Source organism: Akebia trifoliata, chromosome 16 (assembly GCF_017979445.1).
Source record: "Akebia trifoliata isolate Shusen 1 chromosome 16, ASM1797944v1, whole genome shotgun sequence".
NCBI lineage: Eukaryota > Viridiplantae > Streptophyta > Magnoliopsida > Ranunculales > Lardizabalaceae > Akebia > Akebia trifoliata.
Genome location: NC_141390.1, coordinates 2,545,918 through 2,564,051, shown reverse-complemented (window position 1 = coordinate 2,564,051; position 18,134 = coordinate 2,545,918). Strand labels below are relative to the sequence as shown.

At 37.0% G+C, this 18,134-nt stretch overlaps 2 protein-coding genes, 1 long non-coding RNA gene, 2 other non-coding genes and 1 pseudogene across 6 annotated transcripts in view; 2 read left to right on the top strand and 4 right to left on the bottom strand.

Annotated features, from left to right (window-relative positions):
- Window positions 1–2,977: 2,977 nt before the first annotated feature.
- LOC147382239 (uncharacterized) lies at window positions 2,978–5,851 on the bottom strand. The gene is made up of 3 exons (XR_015174088.1): window positions 5,387–5,851; window positions 3,183–3,284; window positions 2,978–3,052 (listed from the first exon to the last, which is right to left on the bottom strand). It is a non-coding gene; the product is annotated as an uncharacterized LOC147382239 (long non-coding RNA).
- Window positions 4,025–4,101, bottom strand: LOC147382241 (small nucleolar RNA snoR122). The gene has a single exon (XR_015174129.1). It is a non-coding gene; the product is annotated as a small nucleolar RNA snoR122 (small nucleolar RNA).
- Window positions 4,519–4,604, bottom strand: LOC147382240 (small nucleolar RNA R44/J54/Z268 family). The gene has a single exon (XR_015174127.1). It is a non-coding gene; the product is annotated as a small nucleolar RNA R44/J54/Z268 family (small nucleolar RNA).
- A 558-nt stretch (window positions 5,852–6,409) lies between the features above and the next one.
- On the top strand, window positions 6,410–9,007 carry LOC147382238 (cinnamoyl-CoA reductase 2-like). The gene is made up of 4 exons (XM_086427136.1): window positions 6,410–6,944; window positions 7,244–7,656; window positions 8,322–8,484; window positions 8,722–9,007. Exons 2-4 carry the CDS (start codon window positions 7,528–7,530, stop codon window positions 8,778–8,780), a joined length of 351 nt encoding a protein of 116 aa, XP_086283262.1. The 5' UTR covers window positions 6,410–6,944; window positions 7,244–7,527; the 3' UTR covers window positions 8,781–9,007.
- Window positions 9,008–11,477: 2,470 nt separating this feature from the next.
- LOC147382237 (peroxisomal membrane protein 11C-like) lies at window positions 11,478–12,817 on the bottom strand (annotated as a pseudogene). The gene is made up of 6 exons (XR_015173634.1): window positions 12,719–12,817; window positions 12,505–12,630; window positions 12,389–12,463; window positions 12,220–12,300; window positions 11,703–12,068; window positions 11,478–11,619 (listed from the first exon to the last, which is right to left on the bottom strand). The product of XR_015173634.1 is annotated as a peroxisomal membrane protein 11C-like (transcript).
- Window positions 12,818–15,421: 2,604 nt separating this feature from the next.
- LOC147382236 (uncharacterized) overlaps window positions 15,422–18,134 on the top strand; it is a 33,244-nt gene continuing 30,531 nt past the window's right edge. Inside the window, exons 1-4 of the mRNA XM_086428476.1 lie at window positions 15,422–15,659; window positions 17,291–17,352; window positions 17,501–17,541; window positions 17,671–17,752. Of these exons, the coding sequence (XP_086284602.1) occupies window positions 15,422–15,659; window positions 17,291–17,352; window positions 17,501–17,541; window positions 17,671–17,752 (423 nt within the window). The remainder of the gene's footprint in view (window positions 15,660–17,290; window positions 17,353–17,500; window positions 17,542–17,670; window positions 17,753–18,134) is intronic.

Sequence of the window (18,134 nt, the reverse complement as noted above, 5' to 3'; positions counted from 1 at the left end):
ATCATCCTCACCAAAAATCAGCTCATTCCAAAACTTCTAACCCCATCAAAATGGTTTACAAAAAATGGACGGTCCACGATTTTTCAACTTGTAAACATGGGGCTAAACATCTCGGAATGGGCTGATTTTTGGGCAGGATGATCTTCTAATCATAGAGATCATCCTCACCAAAAATCAGCCCATTCCAAAACTTCTAACCCATGTAGGACAAAAAACGTTTGTTAAAGTGTGTGGTAAAACTTAGGGAACATTTCCCTATATATATAGGGAGGCGTTCGGAGGCATCAGTTTCATCAGTCAATTTAACAAAAGTAACCCGACCGTTGGATATTACTAAATCGGACGGTTGAGATTGTTTATTGCATTTAAATTATAAGTTATAAGTTTTTACAGCGCCATCCCTCGTCTTTTCAGTTATTAGTGTCACCTCCCTGCGTGAAAAACAGCAAAGAGAACTCTGTCCTCTCTCGACTGTTCTCTCTAAACTCTCGTCTGTTCGCTGAAACCCTCCTCTCTCTCTCTCTCTCCCTCTCTCTCTCTCTCTCTCGCGAGCGACGCTGAAACCCTCGAACCTCCTCACTCTCACTCTCTCTCGTTGAAACCCTCCTCTCTCTCGCTGCAACTCCATCGACGAAGCACGAACACGAACACCTCCTACACTCTCTCTTGCTCTCGCTGTAATTTCGTCTCACGAGCACGAACGATCTCTCGAGTTACAAATCTCTGTTGATAAAAGGGGCTACACAAGAGTTACAAATAAAAAAGACAAACCCTGTTGATAAAAGGGGCTACACAAGAGTTACAAATCTCTGATCAAATATGATACGTATCCCAATCAAACTTGGGCTGTGAGAAAACCTCGTAATCAGTAGGACCATCCACACTATCAACAGTTTGTATGCCTTCCAACAAAGATGGTTGAAATCCATCACTCTTTGAAGGCAACAATTTATACAATAATAACAGCCCAAGTGTGAATATCGCCTGAATATCGCCCAACAATTCATCAATTTTTTTCGATGAATTCATGTTTTAGTAATTTTATTTCATCATCTGTATTTCTTCATTCATGATTTTATCCTCTCTCTCTCTCACACACACACTGTATTTCTCTCTGTCGTTGTAAATCAGTCGGGGAGGTGGCACTAATAACGCCAAACATGAGGGTGGGCGCTGTAAAAAGCCCATAACTTATAAGTTAAACGAAACCGACAATCTCGGCCGTCCGATTCAACAATATCCAACGGCCGGGTTACTTTTGTTAAAACTACTGTTAAAACTAATGCATCCGAACGCCTCCCATATATATATATATATATGGGTCCCGTTCAGCACCCTAAGTTTTACCACACACTTTAACAAACGTGTTTTGTCCTACATGGGTTAGAAATTTTGGAATGGGCTGATTTTTGGTGAGGATGATCTCTATGGTGAGGAGATCATCCTCACCAAAAATCAGCTCATTCCAAAACTTCTAACCCCATCAAAAATGATTTACAAAAAATGGACGGTCCACGATTTTTCAACGTGTAAACATGGGGCTAAACATTTCGGAATGGGCTGATTTTTGGGGAGGATGATCTTCTAATCATAGAGATCATCTTCACCAAAAATCAGCCCATTCCAAAACTTCTAACCCATGTAGGACAAAAAACGTTTGTTAAAGTGTGTGGTAAAACTTAGGGTGCTGAACATTTCCCTATATATATAGGGTCACGTTCAATGGCAAACTTTTTAGCAAACTTTTTGGCAAAACATTTTTCAAACACATGAGTTAGAAGTTTTGGAATGGGCTGATTTTTGGTGAGGATGATCTCTACGGTGAATAGATCATTATCACCAAAAATCAGCCCATTCCAAAACTTCTAACCCCATCAAAACAGTTTACAAAAAAATGGACGGTCCACGATTTTTCAACTTGTAAAACATGGGTTAGAAGTTTTGGAATGGGCTGATTTTTGGTGAGGATGATCTCCTCACCGTAGAGATCATCCTCACCAAAAATCAGCCCATTCCAAAACTTCTAACTCATGTTTTGAAAAATGTTTGTCAAAAAGTTTGCCAAAAAGACAGCCATTGAACGCTACCGATATATATATATATATATATATGAACAGCGTTCGTAAGACTCATATTGGGACTCACATTGCGACACACCGTTTTGTCTTATATGGGCAAAAAATTTGGAATGGGCTGATTTTTTGTGAGGATGATCTCTATGGTGAGGAGATCATCCTTGCCAAAAATCAGCTCATTATGAAACTTCTAGACCGTCCAATTTTTGTTGAAAAATTATAGACCGTCCAATTTTTGTAAATCAATTTTGATGGGGTTAGAAGTTTTGGAATGGGATGATTTTTTGCCAGGATGATCCCCTCATCACAGAGATCATCCTTACAAAAAATCAGCCCATTCCAAATTTTTGCCCATATAAGACAAAACGGTGTGTCGCAATGTGAGTCCCAATATGAGTCTTAGGAACGTGACCCTATATATATATATATATGTATTCTCTTATGTGTTATCTATCTACAGGGTGCTTTACAGAACACAATAGCCAATTTCATTCAAGTCTCTCCCTTCCTAAAGGATACTGTCTGGAGTTACCTTTTTTTTAAAGTGTTTCTCCTGGATTTCTTGGAACTGCTCTAAAACAAAGTTTAAATTCTAATATTTTGAAAGCTTGAGGTAGAGTTTTAAGGGCAAAGTTATACGCTTTCCTTTTTTCATGTCTCCTCCTTTGCAGGAAAGAAGATTGTTCAAGTTTGACCTTTTGTGTATAGGGTCCACAAATGATTGACCAAACATTCATGGGCAAAGATACCATCCAACTGTGCATGTGATCGCACACATGAGACTCCAAGTCTAACCCATTTCATGACTCGTAGAAACCGATCCAACTAATTGAAAAATGGTACCCGAAACTAAGAAGCTATGAATTCAAGATTGCAAAATCCAGGAGAAACACTTTAAAAAAAAGGTAACTCCAGACAGTATCCTTTAGGAAGGGAGAGACTTGAATGAAATTGGCTATTGTGTTCTGTAAAGCACCCTGTAGATAGATAACACATAAGAGAATACATAACTACGAAAATCCATGGACCTTTCTTTTTCCAACAAGAGGCAAATTTTACAATAAAGAAGCTACAATAAGACATTAGCGTCAGAAAATGGCATTTGACCTTCAAATAAGAAGGGACATTTTCATAACTAAGAAGCTTGAATAAGGGTTCAATATCAGGAAACCAGTTCTGCCTTTCAATGGGATTTCCATTCTCCACAACCTACAGCACAGTCAAAATGACCTTATCAGCTTCTAAGAGAAACCTAAAGTTGGTAAACAAAGTATAGATGGTCAACTAAGTAACATGAATAACATGAGCCATGGACATGTGATTGGGTTAAGGTAAAACATACCAGCAGCTTGGCCCTCAGGATTCTCATAAGCCAACAGTGCAGACATAGAATAAGTTATATATTAGAAGATATAAGCATAGGATACAAATATCATATGACGGTATGACGTAATTAGGTCTACATTAACATGAGGTAATACAAAGATTACTTGATGCAATAAAAATAGTGTAAAAGTATTAACTGGGGAAATTAGTTAATCCTCATCCTAAGTTATCAAAAGAAATGTAAAAGAAGAAAACACTAGAAAAGTAAATAGAATTAATGTAATCGGTGTGATGTACGTTCCCAACTTGTCAAACATTACAAAAGCTTGGTTCAACTAATTATTTCAACATTACAAAGCGTCATAACACATTGAAACAACTTTAGCAGTCATTTACAATTAGGATTAGGCTTATATAAAATCCTAAATCTCATAAATGGAAATAAAAATTACTCAAAACTACTCAAATTGACAGGGCTGATCTCAGATATACACTCAAACATCAAGGAAATAAATATGAAGGACAAGGCAAGTGCAGAGTTGCAGCTAAAAAAAAATCCAAAACCAAAACAAAAAAAAAACAAAAAAAAGCAAAACTAAGAAAACAAGGTTTCATTGCAGATATGTCTCAGTGGTAGTGACAATAACATATCATCATATTTAATCTGATAATACGTGCATAGTTTTATACATCATTGGCAGATATCTTAAAAGAAAAAAAGCAATCCTAATAGGATGAACATGACCACATAATAAATAATGGAAAACAAAGATTGAGAAACAACCTAAGCAAAACAATAGCTAAAAACAACACTAATTACCCTTCACAAACACTTATTCATTAATTAAAAAAAAATCTTAGAAATACACAAGATGAATATTTCAACAATCCCTCTCTGAAAAGAAAAATAAGGGCAGTGATATTACTACACCATTATGTTATTAATAACCATCATAGGTGATTTTATTGAAAAATCACACCATATAATCACTTACGGTAATCATTCATAATATACGGATGTTATAATATCATTAACCAAAAGAACCGTGAGCTAGACCTCATGAAACTCCATGCAACTTGCGTGATATGGAAACAACAATAATAAAAAAATTACATTGGTGCATCAGAGAGATTCCAAAAGACTAGTCATCATACTCCTAAAGGAGTGCGGATGTCCCTGTCTGTTCTATCGTCACTTGCAAACACAAATAGAGAAAATTTAAAATTTAAAAAAAAAAAAAAAATCCAGACTCCTGCCTGGGGTGCAGTGCTCATTTCCTTTAAAAGTTTCACTTCTTCCAGACTCCCCAACAAACAACGAACGGGGCCAAACTCCAAAAAATCCTTTCCCTACCTAAAAAGGCCCAAGAATCCCATCAAAGAAGCTAATGAGAAGGGGAAACACCCAACATAATTGAAGAGAGGCATTGAGTCAAAATCTTCCTAATGGAGTTACAATTAATGAGAAGGTGTCTAGCAGCTCTCCACTAGCAAAACAAAGGGAACACTGATTCAAAGAAATAATACAAATCAAGGATGTTTTTCATCGTTAGAAATCTGTTCAACTCAGTAAACCAAATAAAAAAATCAACTTTCGATTAATACCACTTGAAATCAGTAGAAGAAGAGGAATAGGCACACACAAGGGAAACTAGTAAATGTTTTAGTTATGGATTTGAGGTGGAATGGAAGGGAAGACTGGTTCATGGTTTTTGAGGAATCTGAGCTCGATTTTTGCGTTATTCTGATAACACTGATCTGCTAAGCAGATAATTCCATTACAAGAACCAACTAAGTTGAATCTAGGGAGCCATGATTTAAACAAATAAAAATAAAAATTATGGAAACTACCTAATTGTGGAATAAAAATAAACATCTTTTTTTTCCTCTATCAAAGATCGATAAAAAAAAAATATCAAACAAATAAAAGTGTAAAAAATTAAAAAATATAAAAACTGTGTAGCCGAGGGTTTCTGATTTGTTACCTTAGGTTGCGACGAGTTAGAGAGATTTTTTTGGATTTATTTGGGTTTCTGTCGAGCTGGGGTTCGGCCGAGCTCTTCGTTTATTCGCAACGAGTTAGAGAGATAGAGAGAGAGAGATGACGAAGACGGTGATGTTAGTTTACAGCAGATGTGAGTTTGAAGAGGAAGAAGAAGACGAAGAGAGAGACATGATTTGTGCTGAAACGAGGTTAGAAATGAAGAAGAAGAAGAAGAAGACGAAGATGGAGATCGATCTGTCGAAGATGAAGACGTTAAAAACAAGACGAAGAGATCTGTTCGCAAAACAGATCTCTGATCTCAGATCTGTGTCTTCGAACGCAGGGCAGAGAGTGAAGAAGACGATTCAGATCTGTTTTTTTTTTTTTTGTTTACGGGGAGGTGTTTGCAAATAACGAAAATTCGTTATTTTCCAATCGTTTTTAAAGAAACACACGATCTGAACCGTAGATCTGATCGGTATCGAACGGCTGAAATGGTGAGTCGCGATGTGAGTCGCAAAATGAGTCTTCGGAACGCGACCCTATATATATATATATATATAGATATATAGATATATATATATATATATATAGGGTCACGTTCCTAAGACTCATATTGGGACTCACATTGCGACACACCGTTTTGTCTTATATGGGCAAAAATATTTGGAATGGGCTGATTTTTTGTGAGGATGATCTCTATGGTGAGGAGATCATCCTTGGCCAAAAATCAGCTCATTATGAAACTTCTAGAACCGTCCAATTTTTTGTTGAAAAATTATAGACCGTCCAATTTTTGTAAATCAATTTTGATGGGGTTAGAAGTTTTGGAATGGGATGAGTTTTTGCCAGGATGATCCCCTCATCACAGAGATCATCCTCACAAAAAATCAGCTCATTCCAAACATTTTGTCCCATATAAGACGAAATGGTGTGTCACAATGTGAGTCTCAATATGAGTCTTAGGAACGTGACCGTATATATATAGGGTCGCGTTCCTACGACCCCCATTACGACGCTCATCGCGACACACGAAATCAGCCATCGGATTTAGCGCAGATCAGCGGTCCAGATCGCATATGGATTTAAATTCGATTGTAATGTAACAAAGTTTGTTATTTACAAACGCCTCCCCGTTAAAAAAAACCCAAAAACAGATCTGATTTCTTCTTCGTTTTTGCGTTTGAAGACACACAAATTCAGCTCCTTCAGATCTGATTTCTTCTTCGACAGATTCGTCTTCTTCTTCACTCTCTTCCTCTTCGACGTTATTTACTTCGACAGATTCGTCTTCTTTTTCACTCTCTTCCTCGTCTTCTTCCAAACTCTCTGCCCTGCGTTCGAAGACACAGATCTGAGATCTGAACCTTCGTCTTCTTCTTCACTCTCTTCCTCTTCGTCAGATCGATCTTCGACAGAGAGTTCTCCATCTTCGTCTTCTTTTTTCTCTTCAAACTCACATATGCGACAACCATTCATCACCGTCTTCCTCATCTCTCTCTCTCTCTCTAGAATAGACGACGACTCATAGAAACGAAGAGCTCGACAGAAACCCTAAGGTAACAAATCACAAACCCTTGTTTTTTCTTTTAAAACCAAGGGATACTTAGTGTAGTTGTGGCTTTTCTTTTTCAAATAGGGTGTAGAGGGGACTCTGATCATTCTTACTTTCCTGTTGTACATTCAATGTCCATTTTTAATTTTTTAAATTATTACTTGGAAAAAATGTGCATCTTTTATATTTTTGTTGAATCTTATGGATTTTCTGAAAAATTTATGGTTCTGAATAATTTAGCCGCAAAAGGAATTCTATAGTGAGGCAGTTATAATGAAATCGGCTGTTTCCTTTACTGAACAGGTACATTCAGCCTATAATGAGTACTTTAGATGTTGGATATGGTTTTCGGACTGTTTGTGTCAACTCCAGCAAACCCACCAACTCGTTGTGCCTTTCAACGTTTCGCCCTGGTTGCATCAACTCCAGCAAACCCAACAACTCCCATACCTTTCAGTATTTCGCCGTGTTTGTAGGGGCCCTCAATTAGGTTGCCCCCACCCTAAATGGGACCACTGCTCCCATTATTGTTTCCATAATTTGAGCCTGCTGTGACAGGTACATCTAATGTTCTAAAGACGAGTTCCATGGCTAAAGTAAAGAAGGTTGTGGTTGTGTCATCTGTCGGTGCTGTTACGGTGAATCCAAGTTGGCCCAAAGATCAAGCCATGGATGAATCATGTTGGTCTGACAAGGAAGCTTGCAAGACAATTGGGGTAAGTAACTAGCAAAATAATTTTTAATGTTAGATTTTGAGTAAAATTGTCTGTATTGAATGTCGACTACCCATTGTAAACCAATAATTTGAGTTTTACTGTCTCAAAAAATTCATTTATTACATGCCGTATAAAATTGTACTAGCCATTGCTTTTACAATATAATTCAAGTCCTTGTAGTCATTTAGTGGTCAAGGTCTTAGTTGCACGAAGTGGAATCGGGTGCGGAAGTGGGAATCAGAACTATTTTAGGAAGTGGGACGAGGACCATAACATATGATAGAATGTTCATTCAACTAAGATCACGACATATAGTTTTCACAAGCTATTGTCAATATAAGGCAACATGTCATTCAATTATCGCTTCCTTTCAAATGAGTTCATGTTGAGCTTCTAAAGGACTCAATTTTATCTAGATCTTGAAAAAACTGTATTATCTTTCTTGACTAAGTTTTGTATGTATCATAGTGTTTTAACGTTTTTTTTTATTAAGATTGACTAGATCACTGATTCCACATTCACTATTGCAACTTTTACTTATAAATGGATTACATTGGAGGTTTGTGTTCTGTTTTATTTTAGATTCCCATGACCAATCTGATTCTGGATTATGTATAGATAGGGTTGTTTCGTGTAAACTTTAACTTCCTTCTATTTGGAATTAGAACTGGCATTGCCTATCCAAAACGGAAGCAGAAAGTCAGGCTTTTGAGTATGCAAAGAGAAGTGAGCTCAATGTCGTAACAGTTTGTCCATCCCTTATCATCGGGCCAATGTTGCAATCCACAATGAATGTTAGTAGCTTGTTTCTTGTCAGACTTTTGAATGGTGTTTCCTCCTACTATAGCTATCATTCTTATATATGTAGTTACATTGACGGATGTGGATATTTATTACTGTCAGCACCTTCATGTATCTATGTGACAACATCTCATGCTTTCTTATTGACTAACGTTTTCCTTTGATCTGCTGTTTGGAGTTTGACTGCATTCATTAGTGATGGACTAACTTCATTCTGACTCTTTCCAAAATATGATCGCATGCCTTCATGTTGATAACTTGCAGAAAAGTTGCAGATAGGCCATGGGATCCTGCTAAGTGGAGTGAGATTGCTAATGTTGTAGCAGCACTTTCTATTCCAATTATAGCAAATGGTGATGAAGATTTGCTATTGCCTTGATGGGAAAGGTCACAAATTGTTTCCAGCCTTGTGACAACTCTCTAGGTTGTACGTTGTATATTAGTGAATGAGCGGTAACCAATTATAAAACAATACTTACGTTGGTTATGTAAATAGGATAAGAGATGATGTTGTTGGCCATTAGCAACACTAATGTTGGTTATATTGTTCATTTTTTTTTTTTTTTTTTTGCATTCCTATAGTTTGTTTTGAATCTGTAAAATAAGGAAAGTGGTTGCTTATTTTTCCATTGTGAACTATTCTCTATAATTTAAGTCTTGGGAAGTTTTGGATTTTTTTACTTCCTAGTTTCTCATTAATTAGTCATGTGGTTATAGTTTCGTTCAGTTTTTGTATTTGCTCGAGATTCAATTCATGTTGAAGAGTGCAATACATCTTTTGTTTCAACTCTCTCAGTGTTCTCTTGAGTTAAAAGAGTATTATTAAGTATTCCTTCTTTATTTCAATAAGTACTGTTATTAAGGATTATCTAAATCACTTATGAGAAGATTTACTCAAGCATCATCACGCCTCAAATAAAGAAGCCAAGTCCGGGACATTGGATTCTACATTGTTAACACCCTCAGAGATGTTCCCCCAAAACCACTAAGAGAAAAAGAATGGATAGATATTGCCCATAGTGTATGAGCAGTATGTTTTATTGTGAAGGAGACTGAACCCAAAAGGATTCTGAATGTGGTAAGCGATTGTAATGCTTTAGTGGATTAATGATTCAACTTACATACGTTATTAGGATACTACTAATTGGGTGACATGAATCTGTTCTGATACTTCAATGTAAGTGTGAATGTCGCATTTGGACTATATTGGTCATATATCCTAACTTATTTGGCCATCATTGTTAACGGTTTTTTCTATTAGCTTTTCCTATGAATGTGGTAAGCGATTATGAATGTTTCTGCTAATAGGGGTCTGAGGTGGCTGTCAAATGTCAGGCACTTTGCATGAAAAGGCTGCATTGGAACTTTTTATAAATTTTTATCTAAAGATTTTTAGATTGTATTGCTTTAGTTATTTTTAGTGAAACATTATGGAACAAAGAAGCATGGCAGAACTGTTGTCATTGTTTGATTTGTTTAAAGATGTACTAATTCATGGTGATAAGAGGCAATGGCATAGCAAGTTGTTTCGAAAATTGAATTTGGAACTAGCTTCAACTTGCATAGTTTGAAGCCTTGCACAATTTGCTTCTGTTTTCAATAAAGTCGTTATTCTGTTTTACATCTTGTTTCAAGTGTTTTGGATTTGTTGGGTGGGTTCAATTCACAAAAGGCGTAAGTTTATGTAAAAAAATTATTGAAATACTTAGTTTTCTTAACCAAGTGAAGAAATAAATTTAGGATGCCTATCCACTTGAGCAACCATCAGTCATTTGGGCATGGACTATGAACTTAAACCTAAAACTAACAAAAGCAGAGGATGCTTCTTCTCTAGTTTCATCACCAAAACTCTTGGGATCATTGGCTGCACCCTCATACTTGAAAGGAACAAAGCTGGATGGGAAAATATGCATACAATTATGTGCACCAAGCAAGTACTTGCCATGTGAAACAAGTCACTCAAAAGCCAAAGGGTTCACTATTGAGCGGTGCCCCATCAAACAACTGCAGCACACCCTACTCATGGAGCAATTAAATGTAGAAGGCCAAGAAGATGGTTAAAATATCCGTTGTCTGCAAAATCCATTCATTTGTATCACTAATTAAATTCAAAAGTTGAGAACAAATTGGGGAAGTAGCTTTCCTCATCTAATACAATCTTAGACAGTTAATAAATCAAGAGAACTTACATTGACACATTAACATTTCATTATAACACAGGAAATTACACCACCCCATGGTTTTGCTTGAAATCAACTATCGCCCCTTCAATAATAATAGCAAAAATGATCTTGTTTTATTTGAAATTCAAGTGGTTGCCCTTATATGTTGCAATCCAACCCTTCACCTATGTAATCAACAAAACCCAATGGCCCTAATGATATTTTGACACTGATTAAATAAGAATTGCACAAGTATGAGTATAAGCGAACTAGTCTAGTTGGCCTTGAGTGTACGGTTCAAAATAATATTGAATGTACCCCTAACCAAGACAATGGGACTAGATGATTTTTTTTATGAACATAATTTTAATTAAAAAAGGAGGTTCAGGAAATCTACCATAAACAGGAAAAAAAAAAAAAAAGTTTAATCAGAACTCGAACGCAAGAGTCCCATTTAAAGAAAAAAAAAACTTCAAGAAATACAACTCCCAACTCATCAAACAATTTGTACCAAAAATATAGCCCTTTGAGCAATGGATTTCCATCCCATCATTACAATACTCACAATCTCTACACAAGTTCACGTAAGTTCCCATTCCAACATGATTACCACTTTTAAAATGTTCAACATTGGAACCAACCTCTTTGACAATTCCAACAATCTCATGGCTGCAATCCAATACATCCTCAATAATTAGTTAGAATGATTTCAATGGGCATAGCAACCCCATTAACCACAACTGGACCAAGATAAACCAGTTTTTTAGCAACAATAAATGGTACAAACTTCACTAACAATGATTTGAATTACACCCAGTATGAGGTCAACTTATAGGAATGGAACTTTAAGATCTCCTGTTCAAGCACAACTTCATTGAATCAAGGGTAACTGAATAATGAGAACATTTGTCAAGTTAGCGGAACTTGTCTATTTTCATGGTGTGGAAGCTTGAATCTCCCACTTTCATTGTGTCCTGGTCTTCGGTGGGGAAGGAAGCAACTGCACAACATAACAAATTTCATCACCCAAACTCTGCGCTATATAACCATAGATATAAAAACAAACCGGGATTTTGCCTTTACTTGATAACAAGAGATCAATGAGCTGACAAATCCAAAGCCTCCTGTTACACGGGGAGTGACTTTCTTAGGTGCTAGTTGAAGCAACCCAATCGCAACCACCAAATCCATACCGGCTTTTACGAGAGCCAAAGTCCTATCATTTAATTTTTTGAGTTTGTTGTAGTATTGCTCGTTCTGCATTCACGAAGGCGGTAAAAAAAGAACCAGTTTTTGGAATAAAAAATGGAGAAGGAGAAGATATGATAGGGTCACACTTTTAAAACAAGTCTGCACTATCAAGCTAAACATACTTGATTAGCTATCAATGTTCTTGTGATCCTTCTCCAACTTCTTCGTTGATGTTGAAAGGCTTCCAAGTTCTGCAAGCTTCATATAGAAAAGAGAGGAACAAAACAGATAGTTCAAGTTGGGGATCATATTGTGAATGGGTATTCTATCAAAAGCTAAAACGTTCATTTATTCACATTCCTATGTATAAAATCTTTCTCATTGAAGCTGGAATGTAGATGGTACAAACCTCAACCAAGGTGGTACAAGCCGAGGAGCCCATCCAACAGAAAAGAGAGATCCTGCCAATTAGCTCTGCACGTGCTTTGTTCTGGAGTACCAATAAAATAATTAAGTTTTTTTTTTCCCCGCAAATATTTTATGAGGAATACATAATGGAAGGAACATAAAAACAGTACCTTATAGATGCCAGTTCTCCCAAGCCAGACAATTTGATCCAGAAACAAGAAAGTGGACAGTAATGCATTTTTGGACTGAAAGAAAGTATCACATTAAATAGGCAATGAATTTGTACGTTTCCAAGTAAAACGATTGGAAGAGGAGTTCCTTGAGGAGTTGGACTAATAAGACCATGCAAATCATTGGTAATTTTTGCCTTACCAGCGATTTCACTGGTAATTTTTGAATGAATTGGTTGATACTAAACATGATGAATTTACTGGAAAAACATGTTTTGGGATTTAATATGAACAATGTACCAAAACCAAAACCCATTTGCAGTATCATACCATGTACGATGTAACAAAACCAAAACCAATTAGGCAGAAAACCCATATGTGTCGTAGGAACACATTTAAAATGAACAATGTACCGAAACCAAAACCCATTAGGCAGAAAACCCATGCTACCCAACAACACACATAAAACCGAAGAAGAAGAAGACGAAGATGGAGATGGAGATCGATTGCAAGAAACTCATACGATTCGTCATAATCGATACATAAAAAAAAACAAATGAAATAAAAATATGAAATAAAATAAAATTTAAGGGTTTACCTTAGGGTTTCTGTTGGAGAGAAAGAAGAGAGAGAGAGAGATGAGGACGAAGCCGAGTTGGGTATCTTCGAGGAGGTTCTGTCTTCGTTTCCAGCAGAGGGAGGGTGGACGAGTTGGGTTTCTGTCTTCGTTTCTTCTTCGCAACTAGTTAGAGAGAGAGAGAGAGATGAGGAAGACGGTGATGAATGGTTGTCGCAGATGTGAGTTTGAAGAGGACGAAGATGGAGATCGATTTGTGCTGAAACATTGTAAAATAACGTCGAAGAAGAAGAGAGTGAAGAAGAAGACGAATCTGTCGAAGAAGAAATCAGATCTGAAGGAGCTGAATCTGTGTGTCTTCGAACGCAGAAACGAAGAAGAAATCAGATCTGTTTTTGGGTTTTTTTAACGGGGAGGCGTTTGTAAATAACAAACTTTGTTACATTACAATCGAATTTAAATCTACATGCGATCTGGACCACTGATCTGCGCTAAATCCGATGGCTAATTTCGTGTGTCGCGATGAGGGTCGTAATGGGGGTCGTAGGAACGCGACCCATATATATATATATATATATATATATATATATATATATATATATAATATATATATATATATATATATATATGTAATCTTGTGTTAGCCGTGTAATACAACGAAATGTAATTTTAAAATTTTATTTTCTCCGCTCTTCAAATGCAAGAACCAGTCGGCAGCAACGGTGAGGGTGGGTTTCGACGACGATCTCCGTAACTGTCTCCTCCGACCGACCAGCATCAAGTAATACTTTCTTCTCCTCTTTCTCTCTCTCTCAAAGTAAAATTCTTTGTTTTTATCGGATTGAATATTCCATATATTTTTTAAATTCGAATTCGAATTCGGATATCATTAATTGTTTCGGATTCGAATTTGGATATAATACGATCCGATCGGATACCTATCCGTTAGACAGCCCTAATTAACATATATTTTGATGCGAAGAGTTTCGCATCAAACCAGAAGTGTCCTACACTACACTAATCAGGGATTCTTATATAATCTAGAACGCTCGCGCTTTGCAAGCTTTTGTCTGCTCTGTTCTCGAACACTCGAGTCTGAAATATATTTTTAAAAAGCTTCAAACCTTAACCCTAATTCTAGCCACTGTGAACAAAACCATTATCTTTGCCTCACTCAAGCTTTCTGTGAAGAGAGAAAATGGAATCCAGGAACCCCATCATTGACGTAGGATCAGCCGCCGAAGCGGTTTCTGTGGCGGACGAGTCGGAAGCACCGCTTCATCAGATCGAGAGCCTATGTATGCGTTGTGGAGAGAATGTAAGATCTCTGAAAGTATTGTTGATCTTCATTAGAATGCTTGTTCAATCACTGAAGGTTTTTTTTTTTTTTTAAATTTTATTTATGGATTTATTGTTGTTTTTCTTGAATTGTAGTCATGGTGGTTGGATTAAAGATTAAACCTTTATACTTGGAGTTAGGGTTCATGTGTTTTTTGTTGTTGTTAACTTGTTATTAAAGTTAGAAGATTTTTTGACCTATATATTTTAAACTTTTAGTGCTAAAGTTCCATTTCTATATCAAAATATAGCCCGGAATTTAAACATTAAGGCATGGTACGAGGCGTTTGGCTTGCCAAAATTTTGCTTAAGCGGCGCCTAATTAGCATTTTTTTGAATAGTTAGATTATGAAATATCCAAATAAATAAATGAGTAAATAATTCTAAGAAAAATCATGAGAAAGTCTAAACAATTACGACAATTGACAATTTCACATTTTTTTTTGTTTGAATATAAATTTAGTAGAAAATAAACAAAGGAAGGGGGTTGAGCGATCCACCAACAAGGAAACACACACATACACTGCAAATTGGCTCCTATCCAAACAAGTATTCTTGAAAGGAAACATCCTCAAATGCTTTTGCCCCAAAAATAATAAGCCAAGGTAGAAATTATGACTCTTTGGATTTCACATTCCAAAGTTTAGTACCAAAATTCAAATTCCAAACTCATCAAATTGGACCACATCCATGGCTTCATACCAACTTTCCAACTAGGGCTTAGGGTGTGAGAGAGAGAAATAGAAGTATGGAAGAAGCATATAGATATTGGTAGAAGAAGATTCAAAGATTGTTAAAGAGTTTCTTGGATTATAGCCTTAACAGCACTTTCGTGGCCTTGATCCCCAAGAGAGTTGGGACGGATAAGTAAGGTGATTTCAGACCCATTAGCTTGGTAAGCTCGGTGTACAAAATTCTATTCAAAGTGCTTGCTTCGCGTTTGGGAGCAGTTCTCCCTAAGCTTATCGAAGACGAGTAAGGGGTCTTCATTAGGGGTAGACAAATTCTGGATGGAGTTTTGATGGCCAATGAATGTCTTGACGAAATAGGGCATGATCGGGAAAATAGATTTATAAAAGGCTTATGATCACGTGAGTTGGGACTTTTTAGAGTATATGATGGGGAGAATGAGTTTTGGTGCGAAGTGGATCAGTTGGATCATGAAATGTGTTACAGCGGTTTCCTATTCGATTCTTGTTAACGAGAGTCCGGCTGGCTTTTTTAGGGGATCGAGATGGTTGAGGCAAGGGGATCTGCTTCCTCCTTTCTTGTTCCTCATTGTAGTAGAAGCTCTGGGAAGATTGTTTAGAAGAGCAGTCGAATTAGGAAAGCTTTTGGGGTTTAGGGTGAAGAATGGTCTGTTGATTTCTCACTTATAATTTGCGAATGATACTTTGGTTTTCCTGGATCATTCGAGGGACTAGGTGAGGGTGCTACGGGTATTACTGTGTTGCTTTGAGTCTATTTCTAGGTTACATATCAATTTACAGAAGAGTAAGCTCTTTGGGGCAGGAGATGTGAGTGATATGCATTTGATGGTTGCTACTTTGGGTTGTGGGCACGATAGTTTATCTACGTATTATTTGGGCTTACCACTGGGAGCACTTTACAATAGTGTCAAAATTTGGGAAATGATGATTGAGAGATTGGAGAAAAGGTTGAGTACGTGGAAGGCCAATTATCTGTCTAAAGGAGGAAAAGTGACCTTGATAAACAGCACCTTGACGAGTATCCCGGTTTACTTTCTCTCCTTGTTCACACATTCTATATCCGTCGAAATTAGATTGGAGAGACTTATGAGAAATTTTTTGTGGAATGACAAGAATGGTAGGAGGAAGTATCACCTAGTCAGATGAAAGGTTATCTATATGCCCAAGAAAAACGGAGGGTTAGGAATTAGGGGTCTTAGACTAATTAATAGAGCATTTTTAGGGTAATGGCTTTGGAGGTTTGGGGGAGGAGAGGGGTAGTCTCTGGAGGAGGGTCATTATGGCCAAGTACGGGGAAAAGAGGTTAGGCTAAAGGCTCGTATGGGTGTAGTGTTTGGAAGGGAATTTTAAAAGTGAGTGAGGAGTTTGAGAAAGGGATTAGGTTTAAAGTAGGCACGGGTGACAGGATCTGATTTTGGGAGGATAGTTGCTGTAGCACATCGCTTTTAGTAGTTCAATTTCTGTCTTTGTACGCCTGTTCTTTGAAAAAGAACTGTTCAATCCATCAGTGTTTGATTTGCAACGATCCCAGCTCTACTTGGGATTTGGGGTTTAGGAGAAATTTTAATGATTGGGAGCTAACAGAGGTGACATTTTCTTTGATCTCTTGCATTCATGTCTTCTTGATGTAAGCGTACAGGACAGGTGGGAATGAACGAGGGTTAAGGACTTGAGATTCTCTGTCAGTTCTTTCCAGAAGTGGCTCAACCTTTATGCTGAGCGATCCTTCCTGGGGTCCATTATTTGGTCCAAATTAGTCCCCTTTAAAATCTCCTTTTTGTTTGGTTGGCTTTCCGTGGGAAGATTCTTACATTGGACAATTTGATTGCTCGGAGTTAAATCACACTTAATTGTTGTCCCCTTTGCTTGAAGGATGGGGAGTTTGTCGACCATATTTTAATTCATTGCTCTTTTTCTTATAATATTTGGTCTACTTTCCTTGGTCTATTTCGTATTCAATGGGTCTTTCCCCGTAAGTTCTCCTCGTTGTTAGAAGGGTGGGTCAGTAATGCTTTCTCTCCCAGAAAAAGATTCCTTTGGGCTATACTTCCCTCGGCTATTGCTTGGGGGGTGTGGAACGAGAGAAATAACAGGGTGTTCAATAGTAAGATGAGAAGCTCGCACGACAGTTTCTTGGAGATTTTGGGCTTGATGTACCTTTGGTCTAAATAAAATATAGAATTCATGGGGATTACTTTTGATGACGTTGTTTTTAAATGGAACTCTTTATGTAATCATTGATGTTCTAGCTTTCCTTTGTTTTGTTGCTTTTTGAAGGCTTCCTCAGCCTCCTTGTACTTTGTTCTCCCTCTTTCTTCAATATTCCCCATTTTAGAGAGGTATGTATCATATTTTCCTCATTTTTATTTTTGAATTTCACACTACGTGTCTTAGTGACGATCTGAGTCTATATTGGTAAATGGTTTGATGAGTTTTCTGTATGTTCTGTTAATAAGCCTTTATCCCCCCCTATTTTGGTATTTTCAGGTTCTGTTGATGGCCTTTGAATGCCCACATTGTAATGAAAGGTAGTACTGTTTATTATTATTTTTTAAATTTATTTTACAAAAATACTCTCAAATATTTTTTGAATCATGTGCTATTTTTGTCGCATGAAGTTGACTGAAACATTTTTTCCCTTTGTGGTCTACTCTTAGGAACAATGAAATCCAGTTTGCTGGAGAGCTCCAACCTCGAGGGTGTTGCTACCGTCTGCAGGTTCCATCGGGTGATCAAAAGGTTATCTCAATCATAGTGAAATATTGATAAAGTGGAAGCCCCTGTATTACAACAAATACCAATATTGTGGAGAATAGTTACAAACTACTTAAAAAAAAAACAACCGTCACAAACTGCTACTAATAAAATAATAAACTATATGAATGCTTTCTTGAAGGAAAAAAAGAAGTTCTATGTGAACTGAATTTGTAAGCAGAAATTGTAGCGTGTTTGATGTTAGCTAGCAGTGGAGTCTCAGCTAGTAGCATGCAGGAACTCTCTCTGTTCAATACATGGAACATATGCATATAATGCACCTCCTTGCATGCCTGCATTTAAGCACACGTACACATTCATAATCGTGTTCAGATTATTTTTGATGGTTCAATTTCTAATTGGACAA